Source organism: Oncorhynchus nerka, linkage group LG12 (assembly GCF_034236695.1).
Source record: "Oncorhynchus nerka isolate Pitt River linkage group LG12, Oner_Uvic_2.0, whole genome shotgun sequence".
Taxonomy (NCBI): Eukaryota; Metazoa; Chordata; class Actinopteri; order Salmoniformes; family Salmonidae; genus Oncorhynchus; species Oncorhynchus nerka.
This window is the reverse complement of record NC_088407.1, coordinates 71,604,514-71,627,292: the sequence shown is the minus strand read 5'-3', so window position 1 is coordinate 71,627,292 and position 22,779 is coordinate 71,604,514. Positions and strand designations below refer to the sequence as shown.

Below are 22,779 nucleotides of genomic sequence, written 5' to 3'. Positions count from 1 at the left end.
ACAGTCGCCGAGGAATTTCAGGGAAAGGCATCGTCAAATCCATACGGGAATACTGAACTGAAAGGGGGAGGGGGCGAAATCAAGCAGCAAATTGTGCTGGGACTTTCCTCTTCTTAAAAATGGATGAACACCCCGGCGGAGGAGGAGTTGGAATGGCCGCCCCAAGACCTCAGCAACAACCGCAGGGGAATAACAACGCTAATCCCCAAATCGGTGGTGGAGGTGGCTCAGGGATGGGGCAGCAGCATGACGAGATGCCACGGCCACAGCAGTATACCATCCCCGGTATTCTGCATTATATCCAGCACGAATGGGCCAGATTCGAAATGGAGAGAGCTCATTGGGAAGTGGAAAGGGCCGAACTTCAGGTAGCAAGCTAACTTGGTTAACGTTACCGTAGCTAACTAAATAAACACTATATTGAGCAACAATGCATTTTGCCTGGATAGTGTGCAACATTTGTTTTACACCCTTTGCATACAGTGGCCATGCTTCGATAGATAAACGTCTACTGTAGTTTGTCCGCACAACTTGATTATGTTAGTTATCAATTACCACCACCAGCTAGCTAGCTAGTCACGGATAACAGGTAACGTTAAATAGCTAACGTTAGCTTAGCACACAGCAGGATGGCAAGCTATGTCACTCTTTTTCTTTTCTTTTTACAGTGGAACATCCGGTTGATGTGTTTACAATGTCTTACACGTGATTTTATTAATACTGTTGACTCTTGTTGTTGTAGTATTCCTTTAGTAGTTTCAATTTAGAGTCGTTGAACTACAGAATGATCTAATCAAACCACTGACAGTCAACTAATCTCCGAGACTAGGAGCCATTTTGGTTTGGTCATTATGGCGACGACTTGGCTGGGTCTTCTTGAGTCACGTTAGGTAACCATCAATCTTGAATAGGAATAATCTTATTGATCATAGAGTTGTGCAATATTTTTAACAAATATATATTTTGAAAGTTTATTTCAATCAAATCGAAAATCTCATAGCCTGATGCCAGTCAGATGGCTCGTGCCTGTTAGCAAGCTAACGTCAACAAAGCCAGCTGTCAAGGCCCCACAGTCTGACAGTGGCTATGCACTTTACGATCGAACGGTGAAAAAACTATCTGTGGCTTTAGACTTAGCTAGTTTGCTATCTAGCTACATTACTTATATAGTTGTTTTTTTGTTTCACGGTGCCATCTTGGCTAGGAATTATTTCTTATTTTTGTGCGTTTTATTTTGCTAGGTTTTGTTATAACAATCTTATGACATCAGCTAAGTGGTAATTCTGTCTTGTAGAATGCAGAGGTTAAAGGGAATGTTGGTTCAGTTTTATGATTGTAATAATAATGAATGTGGAAGTGTTGAAATGCCTGGGACAGCGTAGAGTACTGCTTTGTTTGAACACAACCCATACCAGGCCAGGTGAGGTGGAGGCATATGATAGATAATTGTCTTGTCAACATAAAGTAGTAGCCTATGACCTGCCTAATTTGGCAGAACCATATGCTGTTATATTGTTAAACTTTTTTATTGATAAAACAATATGAATCAGTGTATGCTTTCTGAACTTCTGTCTTGGTCACATAATTTACATTTTAAATTAATGAAGCAAGCTGACAGCCTAGATTATTTTGGTCAGCTGCACCTTTCCTATTGTTTGAGTTGCTTTGCTGTCCAGCCACACCACTCAAGCAGTTAGCCTTGTTAGCACAAATCACTTCAATGTCCACAGCAGTCACATCAGGCCTGGAAGTATCTGGGTTAAATCAGGCTTTATAGGTCACTGAGACATCCAGGGCATATTATGAACCATTGTTATGTGCTCTGTTCTTCCTTTGCCCTGGCTGTAGAAGACAGAGAAATGGTAGACTGACACGGCCCTTTCTATTCAGAATCTGGCTTGGAAATAAAATGTTTATTAACACACAGAGGCAGTGATTGTTCTATCTGGGCTTTATTTTTGATATGTTGATGCTGAGTATTTAAACACCACAATGAAGGTTTGACAGGATTATGTTATCCAACTGATAACATGCTGTTCTCTCTTGATGAAATTGAAATCACTAACTCAATGTAGGCCTATATTCATACTGCACACACAGAAATAATGTATTATTCACGCCATTCTTTCATTGTGCTTGATTTGGTGTGTGATGTATTTTTCCACTGTGCGCAGGTGCTTCCTCAGGATGTGTATGAGCCAGGTGGTGCACAACTATGTCAGCATTCTATCCTTAAAGCATCAGTGTTAATTAGTAGTACAGTGCCATTTTCTTCCATAGTTCTTTCTTGGTTATACATAACATCTATAAGTAGACACGCTGAAAATAGCTGTTCTACTTAATGGACTACCTCGCCTCCTAAAAACGGTGCAAACTGTGTATACATTTGACAGTTTCAGTATTGTCTGATAATAAGGTATTATTTTTAGGCCAGCGTTGTGAAACCTAGATTGTTGAAAATATGAGTTCACTGACTTATGTTTATTTGTTGTTTATTGAAGCAAGATGGCTTTTATACACAAAAACACAAACAAGTAGACAGACAGGCAAATTCAAAATACAGCCCCAAATGTATCCAAATGTGTGAATAGGCCTAAGCGGTGTTCCTTTGCAGTGAAGTGGTAGGTATATGATACGGTGGGGACAACAAAGCTCCAAAAGGCGGCAATGTCTATTCCTGTTCCAATACAGCCCATTCCTTTGTCAGCATGTTAACTTGGGTCTGTGAGCTCACTCTGTGTCCCCAGTCTGACCATTACACATCTCAACACTGTGATCTCACACATACATAGCAGCTAGGCCTATACTGGCTTTGCTAGCTGCACTGGGATTGGTTGGAGGTGGTATCTGAAGTGTGGTCCTTCGTGCATTGGGGATTCCTAAAGTGGTTTTAGCAGTAGTGCTGTAACATCTAAATTCTGATTATAGTCGAGATTTGATCTCTGATTAGTCTACTGTATTTGTAACTATGCCTGCCATGCTCCTATCAGGAATATTGAAAAGTGAGGTTAACAAATATGCTAATTAATATGCCCTCTTAGATTTTAGCTGTATATTAAATCTACACATACAGTGATATTTATTTGAAGAACGTTGTAGCCAGCTGTATCTGCAGAGCTAGTAGCACGCTTGTGTAACAGACTACTCTGTCCACTGGCTGTTGAGTTGGTTCCAGTGTGTACACAGCTGTTCGTTCAGCTGAAACCTTCCTTCTCCCTCTAGCTAACATTGACTGGCCAGACCTCCCATGCTTATGGTAATAGCAAGACGTTCATTTAGCCCTTGGACTTGCTTACCAAGGAAGCAGGCAAAAGGAAGAGAATATCGTACACAAAATATTACTGTTCTGTTTAAGAGACCTGATCTCAGTTGACTGACGTGAATCCTATTGTTAAAATTGACTCCAGTTCTCCCATGTTTTCCTGTAGAGAGTTAAATCTCCTACTCCTTCTCTCCTTGAATGTGGACTCAATTATGTCTTATCTTATTACTGTGAGAGAGTGACTGCACCAGGTGAGTCAATGGTTCAGATCCACCATAGTGTTTTCTTTGCTGGTATGATCTAATACTAGAGAGCAAAGCAACTGTTATGTAAGCTAGCCGGTGGCCCAAGATCTGGAGTCACTATGTCAGAGCCAGGGCACCACACTTTCTCAGTCTCCATGACTACGGAATGGAAATCGGTCTCCAGTTTACCTGTCAATTTACAACTAGGTATGGGCACCCAATAGTCAAGAGAGGGGTTTTTAGGGGCAGCTGCCTAATATTCTATATAGGTGCAGGAGCTCAAGCAGTAGAACATTTGAGGTGCTGGTACTCTGCTTCCATGAGCTCCTGTCCAAGTCGAGCACTGCCCCTGCAGTCAAGGGGCGGCTGACTAAAAATACCCCATGCCTGCTACCCTTTAAACGGCATTGGGTTTCACAGCTGCTCAGTACTCCCTAGCAGTACAGAGTTGAACAGGAGAAGAGGGCCAGCTAAATAGTTCTGTATGAACTGAACACCCCTACAGGGGTGATGGTGCTAGAGAGGCCTGTGTTACAATCTGGGCCTGCTGCTCTGCTGATCTGAGGATAGTCAGACACACTGCTAATTGCAGTCCTACCCTGACCCGCCAGGTCTATACCAAGATTCCCCCAATTCATCTGTGCCTTTATAGCTTTTTGTTAGTTTAGCTCCATTTTTACATCCACAGTGACTCTTAGAGAGAAATTTTAAATATCTAAGGTAAATGTTGTACAGCCGTGGTCACCAACCGGTTGATAACAAACAACTGGTTGATCTCCAAATCAAATTTCATTAGTCAAATGCACTAAATACAACAGGTGTAGACCTTAAAGTGAAATGCTTGCTTACGACCCCTTAACCAACAATGCAGTTAAAAAATATATATGTGTATGTGTATATATATATATATATATATATATATATATATATATATATATATATATATATATATATGTATGTGTGTGTAAAAATAAAAGTAACAAGTAATTAAAGAACAGCAGTAAAATAACAATAGAGAGACTATATACAGCGGGGGTACAGAGTAGAGGTCGACCGATTATGATTTTTCAACGCCGATACCGATTATTGAAGGCCCGAAAAAGCAGATACCGATTTAATCGCCTATTATTCTTATTATTTTTTTATTTTTTTTATAATAATAAAATATTTGTAATAATGACAATTACAACAATACTGAATTAACACTTATTTTAACATAATATAAAACATCAATACAATCAATTTAGCCTCAAATAAATAATGAAACATGTTCAATTTGGTTTAATAAATGCAAAAACAAAGTGTTGGAGAAGAAAGTAATATGTGAAAATGTGTGCCATGTAAAAAAGCTAACGTTTAAGTTCCTTGCTCAGAACATGAGAACATATGAAAGTTGGTGGTTCCTTTTAACGTGAAACTTCAATATTCCAAGGTAAGAGGTTTTAGCTTGTAGTTAATATAGTATTTATTGGACTATTTATCTCTATACCATTTGTATTTCATATACCTTTGACTGATGGATGTTCTTATAGGCACTTTAGTATTGCCAGTGTAACAGTATAGCTTCCATCCCCCTCCTCGCCCCTACCTGGGCTCGAACCAGGAACACATCGACAACAGCCACACTCGAAGCATCGTTACCCATCGCTCCACAAAAGCCACGGCCCTTGCAGCACAAGAGGAATAACTACTCCAAATCTAAAAGCGAGTGACATTTGAAACAGTATTAGCGCACACCCAGCTAACTAGCTAGCCATTTCACATTGGTTACACCAGCCATTAGGCTGATAGGCTTGAAGTCATAAACAGCGCTGTGCTTGCGAAGAGCTGCTGGCAAAACGCCCGAAAGTGCTGTTTGAATGCATGATTACGGGCCTGCTGCTGCTCAGTCAGACTGCTCTATCAAATCAGACTTAATTATAACACACATAAATATGAGCCTTTGGTCATTAATATGGTCGAATCCGGAAACTATCATTTCGAAAACAAAACGTTTATTATTTCCGTGAAATACGGAACCGTTAGGGATGCCACCCGTTAGATAAAATACCAAAGTCTAAATATTCTTGTTACATTGCACAACCTTCAATGTATGTAATAATTACATAAAATTCTGGCAAATTAGTTCGCAGTGAGCCAGGCAGCCCAAACTGTTGCATATACCCTGACTCTGCGTGCAATGAACGCAAGAGAAATGACACAATTTCACCTGGTTAATATTGCCTGCTAAACTGGATTAGTACTTATAACTAGTGATTACGATTGCTTGTTTTTTATAAAATAAGTTTAATGCTAGCTAGCAATTTACCTTGGCTTCTACTGCATTCGCGTAATAGGCAGGCTACTCGTGGAGTGCAATGGTTAGAGCGTTGGACTAGTTAACTGTGCGGTTGCAAGATTGGAACCCTGAGCTGACAAGGTGAAAATCAGTCGTTCTGCCCCTGAACAAGGCAGTTAAACCACAGTTCCTAGGCAGTCATTGGAAAATAAGAATGTGTTCTTAACTGACTTGCCTAGTTAAATAAAAAATTCTTTACATTTAAAAAAAAACGGAAATCGGCGCCCAAAAATACCGATTTCTGATTTCTTATGAAAACTTGAAATCAGCCCTAATTAATCGGATCGACCTCTAGTACAGAGTCAATGTGCGGGGGCACTGGTTAGTCGAGGTAATATGTACATGTAGGTAGAATTATAAAAGTTGATAACAACAGAGAGTAGCAGCGGTGTAAAAGGGGTGGGGCAATGCAAATAGTCTGGGTAGCCATTTGATTAGATGTTCAGGAGTCTTATGGCTTTGGGGAAGAAGCTGTTTAGAAGCCTCTTGGACCTAGACATGGCGCTCTGGTACCGCTTGCCGTGCGGTAACAGAGAGAACAGTCTGACTAGGGTGGCTGGAGTCTTTGATCATTTTTAGGGCCTTCCTCACCGCCTGGTATAGAGGTCCTGGATGGCAGGAAGCTTGGACCCATTGATGTACTGGGCCGTTCGCACTACCCTCTGTAGTGCCTTGCGGTTGGAGACTGAGCAGTTGCCATACCAGGCAGGAACGCAACCAATCAGGATGCTCTCGATGGTGCAGCTGTAGAACCTTTTGAGGATCTGAGGACCCATGCCAAATGTTTTGTCTACTAAGGGGGAATAGGTTTTGTTGTGCCATCTTCACAACGGTCCACAATCATCTCCTTTGTCTTGAACACGTTGAGGGAGAGACAAAGGAGATGATTGTGGACTACAGGAAAAAGACGACCGAGCACGCCCCTATTCTCATCGGCAGGGCTCTAGTGGAGCAGGTTGAGAGTTTCAAGTTCCTTGGTGTCCACTTCACCAACAAACTAACATGGTTCAAGGCATTCTTAGTCCATCACCAAACATTTCTGTTGAAAAGCCACTGATAAAAGCATAAAGGCTTGCTCTTATTTTCTTTGTTTTGCGCGGTTGGTGGTAGATGCACTTAATTCAGAAGCCCTGTGCACCGGGTAGGCAAAGTGTTCCTGTTTTTAACCATTTTAATTTGTCTCCGCCTACCTGGTGGACCAGGAGATCTGTGGCTAAGTCCAGTGCACTTACTGCGTTGGCCAATCGGATAGCACAATCACTGTGCCTACCTACAGCTTCCATGACCCCGGCCACAGCAAAGTTTGTTAGTAGCCTACGTGAGATTTCCTAACATTTAAAACCATAACCAGTGAGAGACTGTCAAAGAATACAGCAAAGAGCTGCTGTTTGTATGAGTGAATTCATGTTTTAAGTTTTATTCAGCACTGTCAATAGTTTTTATTAAACACAATTACAAAACATTAAATGCACTTCTCTACTTCCACTCGCACTGCAATGAGTGAGTAAGTAGCCAGGTGTATCGATAGCCTTGCGTTTGGTTATTATTAGCTATTTTAATATCGAGGAGCATTTAGCTTTCTCTAGTCATAGAAACAACATGAATTTGTGCTGAGGCAGATGCTGCGCCACTCGAGTTTCGCCATAAGGTGGAAGACTGTCTCTCCTCTCTGGTCAATCACCGGTGGAAATGAAGGAGAGGGCAGGGACTGAGGTGGACCCTCTGCTGTTCTCCATCTGCTGCGACTAATGCCATGTTCAAGACAACTGGGAACTCTGAAAATAATAGATCCGACTGGGAATTTTTTGAATGGAATATGAGAACAAGAAGAAGAGTGTGGTAGTACTAGGTGATGAAGTTGTTGCTGCCTCTGAAACAGATCTGATGTTAAATTATTCCGTCGTTTTTGATACACCACAAAATATTACTTTTAATGTGTACTGCTTTCAAAATTGAGAATATAATGTTGACTTTATTGGCAGATCTTTTTTTTCTTCTCGTTTCTTTCAGGCTCGAATAGCATTCCTACAAGGAGAAAGGAAGGGTCAAGAAAATTTAAAGAATGATCTAGTTCGAAGAATAAAGATGTTAGAATATGCATTAAAGCAAGAAAGGTGAGTGTATACCTATTACCTAATCATTTTTACATGAGTCCATATAAGGCCCCTTTCAATCTTAGTCTCATTTACCTCAATGCCTGACATTAATACATTGCCTGTAAATGTTGTGCATAACTGCAAAGTATGCTTTATTATCTCATCACATTTACTAATCTCTTTACTTTGTCTTTACTCTACTAGAGCAAAATACCATAAATTAAAATATGGAACAGAATTAAATCAAGGTGAAGTTAAGATGCCCAGCTTTGAATCAGGTACGGACTTCCCCTCTCTGAACTGCAATAAACTTAATGATGAGTAATAGAATATGTTGACATACAGCTAGCTATACAGCGGTTTCATTAACGTTTCTGTTGTGTTTACAGAAGATACCAAAGACACAGAGGTCCCTGCTGTACCTCAGAATAGTCAGCTGACGTGGAAACAGGGCAGACAACTCCTCAGACAGTAAGTACTCTACAGACAGCACACACGGTTTACAGGGCCTCTCATGCAGCTAACACACTTACTTATCGATCAAGATTAATTCCCATCCGGGCCTGCATCTCAGAATAGGAGTGCTGATCTAGGATAAGGTCCTACTTGTCTATGTCATTTTTATTCCTTATGATCTAAAAGGTCAAACTGATCCTAGAGCAGCACTCCAACTCTGAGACGCTTTAGGAATACGTGCCCAGGCTTACTTAGTTAGCTAAGTCATTTTTATGTGTAATTTTCTGTCCCAACAGATATCTTCAGGAAGTAGGTTACACGGACACAATACTAGATGTGCGGTCTCAGAGAGTGCGTTCGTTACTGGGCCTGTCCGGCTCAGAGCAGAATGGCTCAGTGGAAAACAGGAACCTGGATCAGATCCTCAATGGAGGGGAGTCTCCAGCCAAACGAAAGGGACAAGATATGAAAAGGTAGGTAGGTAGGCCTCATCTGATCATGCATACTGCCACTGACTTCAGTGAAGGTCTGAAGGAATTGGTGTTATCTAACTGACACAATGTTGTTCACTTTTCCTGGCGACTTCCCAGATAGCAGATTTCTGATTGATTCTGTACATTCTGCCTCTGTGCTCAGAACCGTCTGCTCTGAATAGCATTAGATGCATCATCCAGACCTGTGCCATGTATGTGAATAATCAAATCATCCACAGTGATGAATTGCTCTAAATAGTTTTCTACCTGTTTTACTAGGAATCCAGGAGATGTTCTGGAAACATTTAACTTCTTAGAAAACGCAGAGGACAGTGATGAAGATGATGATGAGGAGGGAGACCTGATGGAGGATATAGACAGTGGCAAACACACAATAAAAAAGCATAAGATAAAGGTGAAAACCTCTTTGCTACAGATGATTACATCTGGTCATAAGTGAAAAGACCATTCCTAATGTTGTTCTAAATGTACTGCTGCTGTCATCACTGTGTAAATGGTTGTAATAATGGCTTACTAAGACCAAAGCGGTGCTCTTGACACTAGACTAGTATCTTCAGACCTGATTCTAAATGTTGATATTCATCAAGAGAGAACCTTTAAATGCCTGCTGTGTTAAAGAAGTCAACACAATTAAATTGGTACAAGAGCATATGGAACGAACATACCAAGTACTCGTCTCCTAAAATCGAATATGGAAAATAAAAGTATTGTAAAATATACTTTTATTTTACAAGTATTGTAAGTTTTAAAAAAACTATTGTATATCTGATAATCCCACTGTGCCAGACCTGGTGACTGACTGTATGTTTGTCCTCTGTCCAGGTTGGGAATGAGGGCCTGGCCTCTGACCTTCCAGATGACCCCGACACAGAGGAGGCTCTGAAGGAGTTTGACTTCCTGGTGAATTCCGAGGATGGAGAGGGAGCAGGGGAGGCTCGGAGTTCAGGGGACGGGACCGAATGGGGTAAGAGGATATCAGATCTCTAACTCACTAGCTGCTGAGAGCTAACTTATAGATGTAAAGTCCTCTATTTAGGGGACCTGCATGGTTCTGGTACCAGTTCTGACCGTCATTTTCAATAATAAAATATGTGGACACTGTAGATCGAAATGTCTTGCATTGAGCGATAGCCCTTGTTCCCACTGACAGAGTATGTTTTCTGAGCCTGTGTGGCATAGGATGTGAAATCTGAAACCACTTGAAGCTGGGATGTCCCTCCTACCATTTAATTTGCTCTTCTGACCGTTCATCAACTCCTGGCTGAAGACAGCCACTGACATGTCTGCAATCATTACATTGTTGCACAGCAGGAGAGAGCGCTTTCATCATGGTAGCACATTCAGGGATCGATTTATAGCCATTCATCTACAATAATTAATTGATTTTTAAACAAACACTTTGTTTGTCATAGATGGATAATATTAATATGAGATGAAAGGCAAGTTCCTAAGAAGTTCAGGAAGCTAGAGCTCGATTTTCACAGCAATAGCGGCAGACGTTTTGATCAAGTGAGACCTTCAGAAAGTATGCCCATTTTCTCTAACACTAAAATACAAATATGTATTTTACAGTTATACGGAAGGTTAGTCATTTTATCATTTGATAACGCTATATTTTGAAAGCATATGTCATTTCAAGTCTTATTCATACAGTTTAGTTGAATAGGAAATACATCAATACTGTATTTCATATTTCTATCATTTGTACTGTGTACATGAGCTTGTGTCCTCAGAAGTGACTACACCGCAGCAATTAATAACTATTTTTACAGGAAAGGTGAGATTGTAACCTTTGAGTATGCAGCATTACTAGTTATTGTTTATGGCCCTCTCATGATAAATAATAACCTTTGGGGATTATGTAGATGACATTTACAATGACATTTAGTTACATTAAAACTCCCTAGAGTTGTTTGTCACACCGGTGCGTCAGTCTAAGGTACATAACAAAAATATCCCCATCAAAATCTGTCAGTTTAAACTAGAGGTCTCAGATATTTTTGCACCGGATGTGTCTCAATCCACCGCATCCGGCGGTGTTGCACTTCCACATCTGTGGTAAAAGGTGGCAGAGCCAAAGAGGTGTTTGTCACACCATGATAGATCCCATCTGTGGTAAAAGGTGGCAGAGCCAAAGAGGTGTTTGTCACACCATGAGAGATCCCATCTGTGGTAAAAGGTGGCAGAGCCAAAGAGGTGTTTGTCACACCATGAGAGATCCCATCTGTGGTAAAAGGTGGCAGAGCCAAAGAGGTGTTTGTCACACCATGAGAGATCCCATCTGTGGTAAAAGGTGGCAGAGCCAAAGAGGTGTTTGTCACACCATGAGAGATCCCATCTGTGGTAAAAGGTGGCAGAGCCAAAGAGGTGTTTGTCACACCATGAGAGATCCCAAAAATCGCTCTTCTTAAGAAAATGTCTGTAGCGTAAGTACGGTTTGACGCTCAAGAGAATGGGAACCCACTGTGGAAGAGGAGATTCTCACAAACACATGTTTTGCTCTCCGACCACCACAAGTGTCACAGAACTTGTCTGAAGGTAAACAGTACACGTTTTAAAAAACAAATGAAGGTAGTTTTGTGCATACCCCAAGAAAGGGTTAAATGTGTGTTAATTTAAAAAAGTTTAACCAATTTTTTACATCCTAGATGTTTCTTATGAAGTGTTTTTTGACTGTCCTTTTTGCCATGTATGAATGTGTTATTCAATCCCTTTCTATGGGGTTTATTAGTGAAGGCCCAAATTTAAATATATTTTTTATATACCTAAAGGGGTCCTAAAATTCCAAATCAAATAGCCTAATCATACATAGTATGACCATCTTAAAACAATTCCATATGTCAGTTTAGCACCTCCCACCCCAACTTCTCAGACTCAGAATTGACTGGTTATACCCCATTTTGCACCATGTCCATTTGGCATAAATGCGCCAAGTCTAATTTGTTAACCTATATGGGTGTTGGGTAGAAGATCTGTGGTCTGTGTGTGTGTGTGTGTGTGTGTGTGTGGTGTGTGTGTGTTAGGTAGAGGATACATGTCTATGTGTGGGCCAGTGGTAGATATAATTGAACTGGGGTGGGGGGGTTATTCCGATCTGCAGCAAGAAAGGCCCACCCTGTGGAATCTCAATTGCACCAATGCTGCGTCAGCATTCCTCCTCACTTGTGCACAGGATATTCTGAGCCCTCCCCTGGCCCTGCCACACACACCTCACTGCTGCTGCATGCCCTGTTCTAATCACAGACTCTAGGGTCAGTCACAGTACCCTCAGGCAGCATTACTCTCAGCACAATGCTCCACAGTGGCTAAGAGAAAGGGTTGTGTACAGAGCACCAGTCAGGCTCATTAGTCATGATATTAACCCTGTCCTATACAGTGCTGGTTTATTTGTTTTAGTTTTTGTGCAGAGGCCTTAACCCGTGTCATTGCTTCTCCTCGTTAAAGCTGCAATATGTAATTTTTTGGGCGACTTGACCAGATTCACATAAAATTGTATGTTATAGATCTGTCATGCTCATTGATAGCCAGTCTAAGAAGCAGTAGGTCTGTTCTATGTGCGCTAGTTCTATGCTTCCAGTTTTTAGACCGGGTTAAGTTAAATTTTTGCGCCTTTTCGGTTTTGTACATCAGCTGAAAATATAATATTTTGAGGTTATGTAAAATATATTTCATAGCATTTTAGATGGTACAATAATTTCCTACATTATACTTGCTTGTTTTGTCACAAACTGAAATTAAGCAAACTATTAGAATTTTAGCAATCAGGAAATGGCGGAGCGATTTCTGCATAGTGCATCTTCAGTGTTCGTCTGTTCAGGAAATGTTTCATTGCACGCATCAACATTTTTTGGTCAGGCTTTGACGTCAACCCAGGGGAATACTTCACTTTCTACTAGTGTTTAACATGGCAAGACAATATTTTTTGTCTAGCAGCTTAGTGTGTGCTGCAGTCTTTCCCATTTAGGTGAATGTTTTAGCACCCTGCTGAGAGGAGCTGAGCTCTTTGGTTACCAAGCATCTCTGTCTAGGTGTGGCCTGTATGGTGTTTAATAAAACCTCCTCCTCTCCGTCCTGTTCTTAGCCGAGCCCTTACCGTTTCCCTCAGGCGGGGGAGGCAAGTCCTTTATCATGGGCTCTGATGACGTGTTGGAGAGTGTCCTGGGACTGGGAGACCTAGCTGACCTCACTGTCTCCAATGACGACGCCGACTACAGCTATGATGTAAGCACCACGATTCCCACCTGCCATCCTTGAACCCTGAACACCCCTCTGTTCCTCCCCACCCGCTCCTGAACACCCCCTGTTCCTCCCCACCCGCTCCTGAACACCCCCTGTTCCTCCCCACCCTCTCCTAAACACCCCCTGTTCCTCCCCACCCTCTCCTGAACACCCCCTGCCCCTCCCCACCCTCTCCTGAACACCCCCTGCCCCTCCCCACCCTCTCCTGAACACCCCCTGCCCCTCCCCACCCTCTCCTGAACACCCCCTGCCCCTCCCCACCCTCTCCTGAACACCCCCTGCCCCTCCCCACCCTTTTATGAACACCTCCCTGCCCCTCCCCACCCTCTCCTGAACACCCCCTTCCCCTCCCCACCCTCTCCTGAACACCTACCTGCCCCTCCCCACCCTCTTATGAACACCTCCCTGCCCTTCTATCTCCTCAATCATCCTTGAACCCCTCCCTTCTCTATCTCTTTCTCATTCAATTAAATTAAATTTGCTTTATTGGCATGATGTAACAATGTACATATTGCCAAAGCTTATTTTGAATATTTACAATATTAAGATAAGAATCAAAATTGTCAACAGGACAACAGTAACAACAATAATCAAGGGTCAAAATAACCATACATAGAACAATAACCATAGAGTAGAGGACATGTGCAGGTTGATTGGTCTGTCAGACACTGTCCCTCATCTTATGGCATGCAGCAATGTAGTGCGCTGCCAACCCACAGCTCTCTGCATCCTCCCCCAACAGGACGGGTAGCCTATTTTCATCAGAGAGGTCTTTTGAAACCTTGAATCATTCCCTGAGATCTGGATTTTCTCTGGAAAATCATTATTTTAGCCTTTTTGGGGTTTACTGCCAGGGCCCAGGTCTGGCAGTACTGCTCTAGCAGGTCCAGGCTCTGCTGTAGGCCATGGTGCTGTGTGTGACAGCAGGCATAGGTCGTCTGCGAAGAGTAGGCATTTAACCTTTGAATTATGGAGACTAACACCAGGGGCTGAGGATTTTTCTAGAATAGTGGCAATTTGTTGACGTAAATATTGAAGAGTGCAGGGCTCATATTGCAACCCTGGCGAAGGCCCCGCCCCGCCCTGGTTAAGAATTCAGTTATTTTCTTGCCAATTCTAATGCTGCACGTATGGCCAGTATACATTTGATTGAATTATGTCATATGTTTTACCTCCTACACCACTTTCAATAACTTCGTAGAACAGTCCTGTATGCCAAATAGAATCAAATGCTTTTTGGAAGTCGATAAAACAAGCAAATATTTTGGTGTTATTTTGGTGGACATGTTTATCTATCAGGGTGTGTAGGTTGTAAATATGATCAGTCGTACGATGTTTTGGTATAAATCCAATTTGGCTTTTACTCAAGACATTGTGCTTATTAAGGACGTTTAGAACTCTTACATTTATAATACTACAGAAAACCTTCCCCAGGTTACTGTTCACACAAATGCCTCTGTAATTGTTAGGGTCAAATTTGTCTCCGTTCTTAAAGATTGGGATTCGCTCTGGATAAGAGCGTCTGCTAAATGATTTAAATGTAAATGTAAAATTATGAGTCCTTGATTCCAGATGTCAGGGAAATAATCTACACTCGGGATCAAATTAAACAGTTTTAATATAGCCAATTGAAATTTTGCACTAGTGAGTCTGAGCATCTCATTTAGGATGCCATCAGGTCCACATGCTTTTTTAAATTTGAGGGCCTGAAGTTTCTTATAGAGCTCCTAGTCTGATTTTGATTGTCCTTTATAGCTTTTTCTAATCCATTCAACTTCTCATGAATTTGGCGTTGCTCTGCGTTTGTGTCAATTTGAACGGTGTTGTAAAATGGGTTGTCCTTATGTCACCATTTTGTATCACTAATTCCTCTTGTTTCGATTTATTTAATTTTTTTCTCCAATTTTTCCATAAGTTGTTTGTTTGGACTCCTCAATTACTGTCAGCTGCTTGCTGTTGTAGTGTGATTTTTTTGGTTCTAAGTGTACGTTTATAGAGTTTAAGTCTCACAGTAATGGCGTAATTCAACATTATTTGGGTCTCTGTGCTTTTGGTTCGATAGTGTTCTAAGTTGTTTTCCTTATACTTTTACAATCTGCATCAAACCAGTTGTCATCTATGGTCGTTTTTGTTTGGTTTTTGATTTGTTTATGTTTTTTACTGCTATATTGATGCCTTCTTTACTGTGAGTGAATGTGGTGTCCAGAAAGTTATCTAAGAGGGTTTGGATATTTTGATTCCAGGTTGCTTTCTGGTATTCTTCTGTGCTGTTTTGGGCCCATCTGTATGAGTTTCTGATGTTGTACAGCTTACTGGGGTTTGAATGTGTGGTTGTTTCCATGTCTGTTCTTTTGAGGAACATCGTAATTTGGCTGTGATCAGACAGAGGTGTTAGTGGCTTTGACAGTGAATGAGCTGAGAAAGAAAGGGTCAATGTCTGTACTGTGGCCAAGAGGTGAGCAGTAGGTGAATCTCCCCAAATAGTCCCCCCGTAACCTACCGCTGACAAAGTACAGACCCAGGCTTCTACAGAGCTGCAACTTGTTCTGTCTTTTTCTCTTTCTCTCCTTTCTCTAACTCTCTCTAACTATAACAAGGCGTTGAGAGGGGAAATGTTCTTGCTTTGACAGTTGGTCAGAATCATCACAAGTCATTAGGAAGTGGAAGACATACAGCCCTCCAGTAGTTCTAGTGCAGTCTATTCCCCCTTGCTAACTCACCACCAAGCTGTCTCCATTTTTCACTTCACACTTGTTTAAAGTTGCCCTTCTCTTCCCCTGTCCGGTCTGTCTATTTTTAGCTGCCAGCCAATAAGGACACGTTCAGGAAGACATGGAATCCCAAGTACACCCTGCGCAGCCACTTTGACGGGGTCAGGGCTCTGGCCTTCCATCCTGTAGAGCCTGTCCTGGTCACCGTGTCTGAGGACAACACCCTCAAACTGTGGAACCTGCAGAAGACTGTGCCTGCCAAAAAGTAAACACACACTCCTTTACATGGTTGGATTATCTTGTCATTATGGAATTATAGAATGTATCATTAGATTAAATGGGTCTGAAAACCCTTTTTAAAGAATGGTTTGTTTCCTCTTCTTTAGAAGTGCCTCTTTTGATGTGGAGCCTATTTACACGTTCAGAGCTCATGTGTAAGTATCTAATTACCAGAAGGTGCCGTGATAAAAAAAAGACAACCTAATGGGATAAAGCTGTAATCAATCACTATAACTGTTTTGCATTTGGCTTTCTCTCACTGTATAATAATGATGTAAATGATTAAAGTCCCCTTTCCTCTTCTCAGGGGGCCTGTGCTGTCCCTGGCTATGACTTCCAGTGGAGAGCAGTGTTACAGTGGAGGGATTGACCACACAATACAGTGCTGGAACATCCCCAGCTCCAACGTGGACCCTTATGACACCTACGGTAAGGTTGGCACATTTAGCATGGCCAGTATTCTGTCTCCTCCTTGACCACAGTAACAGAAGTCAGGAATACTTTCATTCATCTGTCATATTATTGGAATTGACTAGTAGACTTTCTCTTCACTTTATTCCAATCACGTCATTGAGTAATCACAGAGCTGTTTGTCCACCCTTATTGAATGGGTATGACTGACCCTGTCCCTCAGACCCCAGCGTCCTGGCTGGAACCTGGCTGGGCCACACAGACTCTGTGTGGGGGCTGGCCTACAGCGGGATCAAGAACCGCCTGCTGTCCTGCTCTGCAGATGGAACCGTCAAGCTGTGGAACCCCCAGGAGAAGAACCCATGCATCAGCACTTACAATGCAGAGAAAGGTAGGAACGCTGTGCACTTGAACCTCCCCAGTAGTGTGATGGAGAGCTTGTTATCCACATGGACATGTGTGGCCAAGGTCAGAGAGTACTGGTGTAAAATCCTCTAACTGACAGGTGTCTCTGTCTGTGTGGCCACGGTCAGAGAGTACTGGTGTAAAAGCCTCTAACTGACAGGTGTCTGTCTGTGTGGCCACGGTCAGAGAGTACTGGTGTAAAAGCCTCTAACTGACAGGTGTCTGTCTGTGTGGCCACGGTCAGAGAGTACTGGTGTAAAAGCCTCTAACTGACAGGTGTCTCTGTCTGTGTGTACGACAGAGCACGGCATCCCCACTGCGGTGGACTTCAACGGCTGTGACCCCGCCCACATGGTGGCGTCCTTCAACACGGGCAACGCTGTGATCTATGACCTGGAGACATCACAGACCGCCGTGGTGTTCGCTGGTCAGGGGGAGAGCAGTAAGTCTACAATTTAGACTAGAACCCTAATCCTAACCTAGTCCAAACCCTAGCCTGGAGCCTTATTTAACATACTAGCAATGCTAACCCTAAGCTCTGTGGTAGGACTGGGGAACTTTTAAATACTGCATTCTGCTATTTGTTGTTGTTCTCCTGTGACCATGTTAGATATATGATATATCCTCCGAGAGAAGAAGTAAACAGTTTTAACTGTCTGTCTTCATTCCAGATGGTGTATTAATAGTGAGTTGTGTTTACCCATCCTCCTCTGTTTTCAGCTCTGCCTGCAGCCAACCACATCAACAAGGTAGTGAGTCACCCCACCCTGCCGGTCACCATCACGGCCCACGAGGACAGGAACATCAAGTTCTTTGACAATAAATCGGGTAAGTGGGCAGGAGGGGACACTGTTTAGCAAGTTACTCTCACTGTTACGTCTCTGTCTGCCATATCTCTGTACTGACTGTTACGTCTCTGTCTGCCATATCTCTGTACTGACTGTTACGTCTGCCTGTCGTGTAGGTAAAGTGATCCATGCGATGGTGGCCCACCTGGATGCTGTTACCAGCCTGGCTGTAGACCCCAACGGGATCTACCTGATGTCAGGAAGTAAGTACAAGCAACACTACTGCTCACTCGCACTGTAGCAAAACGTTTTGTATGGACAAGAAGTCTTCTTTTTGAGTTCAGGTAGCTAGTACCTCTGTTTCAAAATGTTTTCTCCCTACTGAACACATTCCTCCTCCGTAGGCCACGACTGCTCTATCCGTCTGTGGAACCTGGACAGTAAGACCTGTGTGCAGGAGATCACTGCCCACCGCAAGAAGTCTGACGAGTCCATCTATGACGTTGCCTTCCACCCGTCAAAGGCATACATAGCAAGTGCCGGGGCCGACGCCCTGGCCAAAGTGTTTGTGTAGTAGACCTGTGCTACTCTGCCAGGTTGAGTGGGTATACACCGAGAGAACGACTGGACTGCTTCACTGCCTTGTTTAATAAGAGTAGCATTTTATGACACTACATTGAAGCTGCCTCCCTCCACCCCATCCATGTTGAACTCAACACTTGACAGAAACCAGGTGCCAAGGGGACTTATGCCAGGCGTGGTGGTGGAGAAGCGCCCAATCAGTTTTATCCTGTTTTCTAACTAAAACAACAACATTTACCTGTAATTTACTGTAAGTGTAAAAAGCTGGAGTAAAACAAACTAGTGTATGTAGCCTTTTTGACTGGGTTTCAGCTGAGCTAATATCTGTTCTGTCGGTATAGTTCAGTGGCCGAGGGACAATTGAGATTTCACCTGATTCATACTACAGGGCTGACCCCTCACCATACAGGGCTCTCACCATACAGGGCTGACCCCTCACCATACAGGGCTGGCTCTGGTATTTTATTTTCATCACGGTTCCAGTAACTATGGTGGATTTGTAACCAGTTCAGCTCGGTTTCGTTTGGCTTGCTAGTGTGAAAAAGGTATTTAACAGGACATGGCCACAGCCCCTGGTGGGCCGACTGGGAGACCCTGCGGCGTCAGTTCACACTAAACATGAATCAGGCGTGAAATATAGTCAGTCAACTTCACACTTTAGCATTAGTTTCATGACATTTTTGTGTAAAAAAAATATAGTTTTTATAATCCTTTTTATATAAATAAAGTCTGTCGTAACAGCACTGAAAATTATGTATAAAAAAAAAGGGAATATTTATTCCCGGTCTGAACCCTCCTTCACAACTCATTGTCCCCCACAACCCTCATCTTACGGTTCCCCGTCACTGAAAACACTCAGTGATCTCGCCCTTCCTAACCCAAGGATGTGATTGAGACATTGCTTTTAACTGGCTTTGTCACATGAGTAAAGACTGTAGGACTAAAAGAAGCACAGTTCATGGCTTCCTGAGAGCGCTCTCTTTTCAAATAAACTGTATCATCCTATCACTATGTGATATTTTGTACACCTTACTGTATTTGAGTTTATTTATCACAGGTTATTAGACATCTTTATGCTATAAATCAGTGCTTTGAAGCAAGCATGGGGTGTAACCATTTTATTTTTCTTAATTTTGTTTTAAGTGATTGGAATAGCAAACATAAGATTAATCACGACTCAGTCTTTTGTTTGATTGTACTTTTCTATTTTATCCTGCAAAACTATTTTATGTTCAAACATGCTACAATTTCTGGTGTAACTAAATGCTTTTGTTTGTGTAATGCATGATAAATACAATAGTCTTTTTTCTAGTCTTCCAAAAAAAGGTTCTGGTCAGTTTGTGAGTTTTGATGAGTTTTGTAAGGTTTTTGATTTACAAACTATGAATCAGCAGATTTTAAAGATTGTACCACATAGCAAAATGAAACTGTTGAAAAATAATGTATATAAAATGTCTATAATAAATATTAAATGGTGTACCTGTACATAGTCTGTTTTTGTTTGTAATTCATGCAATCTTGTTTTGTGATTGCAAGATAAACAAAAATCTATTGAAAATATGCATGAAAAATGGCTTTATTGAAAGAAATGATAGTAATAAATATAGATACATACAATTCTCAACAACAAAAAATCCCAAATCCCTTTACTTAAAGTACAGGTCAACATGCAAATGTACTGAAGGTATGATGTACAGTATACAAAATAAACTGGAAGCCATATCAAGCTGAGAAGTGATACCGGTTTATATTACAGTGTATTGTTGACGAGGCTGAAAGAGAAAGAATACCTTGCTCATCACTAACCGATCTATAGGTACAGTGCCTTGCGAAAGTATTCGGCCCCCTTGAACTTTGCGACCTTTTGCCACATTTCAGGCTTCAAACATAAAGATATAAAACTGTATTTTTTTGTGAAGAATCAACAAGTGGGACACAATCATGAAGTGGAACGACATTTATTGGATATTTCAAACTGTTTTAACAAATCAAAAACTGAAAAATTGGGCGTGCAAAATTATTCAGCCCCTTTACTTTCAGTGCAGCAAACTCTCTCCAGAAGTTCAGTGAGGATCTCTGAATGATCCAATGTTGACCTAAATGACTAATGATGATAAATACAATCCACCTGTGTGTAATCAAGTCTCTGTATAAATGCACCTGCACTGTGATAGTCTCAGAGGTCCGTTAAAAGCGCAGAGAGCATCATGAAGAACAAGGAACACACCAGGCAGGTCCGAGATACTGTTGTGAAGAAGTTTAAAGCGGGATTTGGATACAAAAAGATTTCCCAAGCTTTAAACATCCCAAGGAGCACTGTGCAAGCGATAATATTGAAATGGAAGGAGTATCAGACCACTGCAAATCTACCAAGACCTGGCCGTCCCTCTAAACTTTCAGCTCATACAAGGAGAAGACTGATCAGAGATGTAGCCAAGAGGCCCATGATCACTCTGGATGAACTGCAGAGATCTACAGCTGAGGTGGGAGACTCTGTCCATAGGACAACAATCAGTCGTATATTGCACAAATCTGGCCTTTATGGAAGAGTGGCAAGAAGAAAGCCATTTCTTAAAGATATCCATAAAAAGTGTTGTTTAAAGTTTGCCACAAGCCACCTGGGAGACACACCAAACATGTGGAAGAAGGTGCTCTGGTCAGATGAAACCAAAATTGAACTTTTTGGCAACAATGCAAAACGTTATGTTTGGCGTAAAAGCAACACAGCTCATCACCCTGAACACACCATCCCCACTGTCAAACATGGTGGTGGCAGCATCATGGTTTGGGCCTGCTTTTCTTCAGCAGGGACAGGGAAGATGGTTAAAATTGATGGGAAGATGGATGGAGCCAAATACAGGACCATTCTGGAAGAAAACCTGATGGAGTCTGCAAAAGACCTGAGACTGGGATTGAGATTTGTCTTCCAACAAGACAATGATCCAAAACATAAAGCAAAATCTACAATGGAATGGTTCAAAAATAAACATATCCAGGTGTTAGAATGGCCAAGTCAAAGTCCAGACCTGAATCCAATCGAGAATCTGTGGAAAGAACTGAAAACTGCTGTTCACAAATGCTCTCCATCCAACCTCACTGAGCTCGAGCTGTTTTGCAAGGAGGAATGGGAAAAAAATTCAGTCTCTCGATGTGCAAAACTGATAGAGACATACCCCAAGCGACTTACAGCTGTAATCGCAGCAAAAGGTGGCGCGCCAATTTTTCAGTTTTTGATTTGTTAAAAAAGTTTGAAATATCCAATAAATGTCGTTCCACTTCATGATTGTGTCCCACTTGTTGTTGATTCTTCACAAAAAAATACAGTTTTATATCTTTATGTTTGAAGCCTGAAATGTGGCAAAAGGTCGCAAAGTTCAAGGGGGCCGAATACTTTCGCAAGGCACTGTATATACACTATACATGCAAAAGTATGTAGACACCCCTTCAAATGAGTGGATTCGGCTATTTCAGCCACACCAACTGGTGTATAAAATCAAGCAAACAGCCATGCAATCATTGGCAGTAGAATGACCTTACTGAAGAGCTAAGTGACTTTCAGCATGGCACTGTAATAGGAGGACACCTTTCCAACAAGTCAGTTTGTAAATTTGCTGCCCTGTTCTACTGTGAGTGAAATTATTGTGAAGTGGAAACATCTAAGAGCAACAACGACTCAGCCGTGAAGTGGTAGGCCACACAGCGGTCCCGTTCTGTGAGCTTGTGTGCTGTAGCATGTAAAAATTGTCTGTCCTCGGTTGCAACACTCACTACCGAGTTCCAAACTGCCTCTGGAAGCAAGGTCAGCACAAGACTTGTTCGTCATGAGCTTCATGAAATGGGTTTCCGTGGGCGAGCAAGATCACCATGTGCAATGTGTCGGCTGGAGTGGTGTAAAGCTCACTGCCATTGGACTCTGGAGCAGTGGAAACGTGTTCTCTGGAGTGACATCACGCTTCACCATCTGGCAGTCTGACGGACTAATCTGGGTTTGGAGGATGCCAGGAGAACACTACCTGCCCCAATGAATGCACATATTCCTCTCATTCCTCTAGAATCCATTTCTTCTTTGAATGGGAAATACTATTGTACACTGGTTCTATAGTATCCACATCCATCATGTGGTACTATGTGTATACTAATAATACAAGGCAGAAAGGACCGATGTTCGTGTCGCATCCCAGGCACGCCATCTCTTTGATGGCTTACATCACATCTTTGGGTTGAGTGAAGTTAATCAGGGAGAATTCTGTCTGAGGGGTGTCACTGGAAAGACAAGAGCACTGTGCATAGTCAGAATTCTGTCAAAGGCTTTTATTGACAATTACATGAAGTTGATGCAAAGAGTCAATATTTGCAGTGTTGACCCTTCTTTTTCAAGACCTTTGCAATCTGCCCTGGCATGCTGTCAATTAACTTCTGGGCCACATCCTGACCCACCTCTTGAGGATTGGCCACAAGTTCTCAATGGGATTA

General features: G+C 42.1%; 1 protein-coding gene across 2 annotated transcripts; it reads left to right on the top strand.

Moving 5' to 3' along the window:
• Window positions 1–119: 119 nt before the first annotated feature.
• LOC115138691 (striatin-3-like) lies at window positions 120–19,791 on the top strand. 2 transcript variants are annotated; one of them, XM_029675814.2, is made up of 16 exons: window positions 120–368; window positions 7,856–7,959; window positions 8,146–8,219; window positions 8,331–8,412; window positions 8,694–8,870; window positions 9,150–9,285; window positions 9,714–9,855; window positions 12,973–13,112; window positions 15,931–16,106; window positions 16,228–16,275; window positions 16,428–16,549; window positions 16,755–16,922; window positions 17,238–17,378; window positions 17,657–17,764; window positions 17,901–17,987; window positions 18,129–19,791. In XM_029675814.2, the coding sequence occupies exons 1-16, from the start codon at window positions 120–122 to the stop codon at window positions 18,296–18,298; spliced, it is 2,124 nt and encodes a 707-aa protein (XP_029531674.1). In that variant the 3' UTR covers window positions 18,299–19,791. The 2 variants fall into 2 exon arrangements, with proteins under 2 accessions (XP_029531674.1, XP_064881855.1); XM_065025783.1 differs by lacking the exon at window positions 120–368 and adding an exon at window positions 808–890.
• The last annotated feature ends 2,988 nt before the right edge of the window (window positions 19,792–22,779 follow it).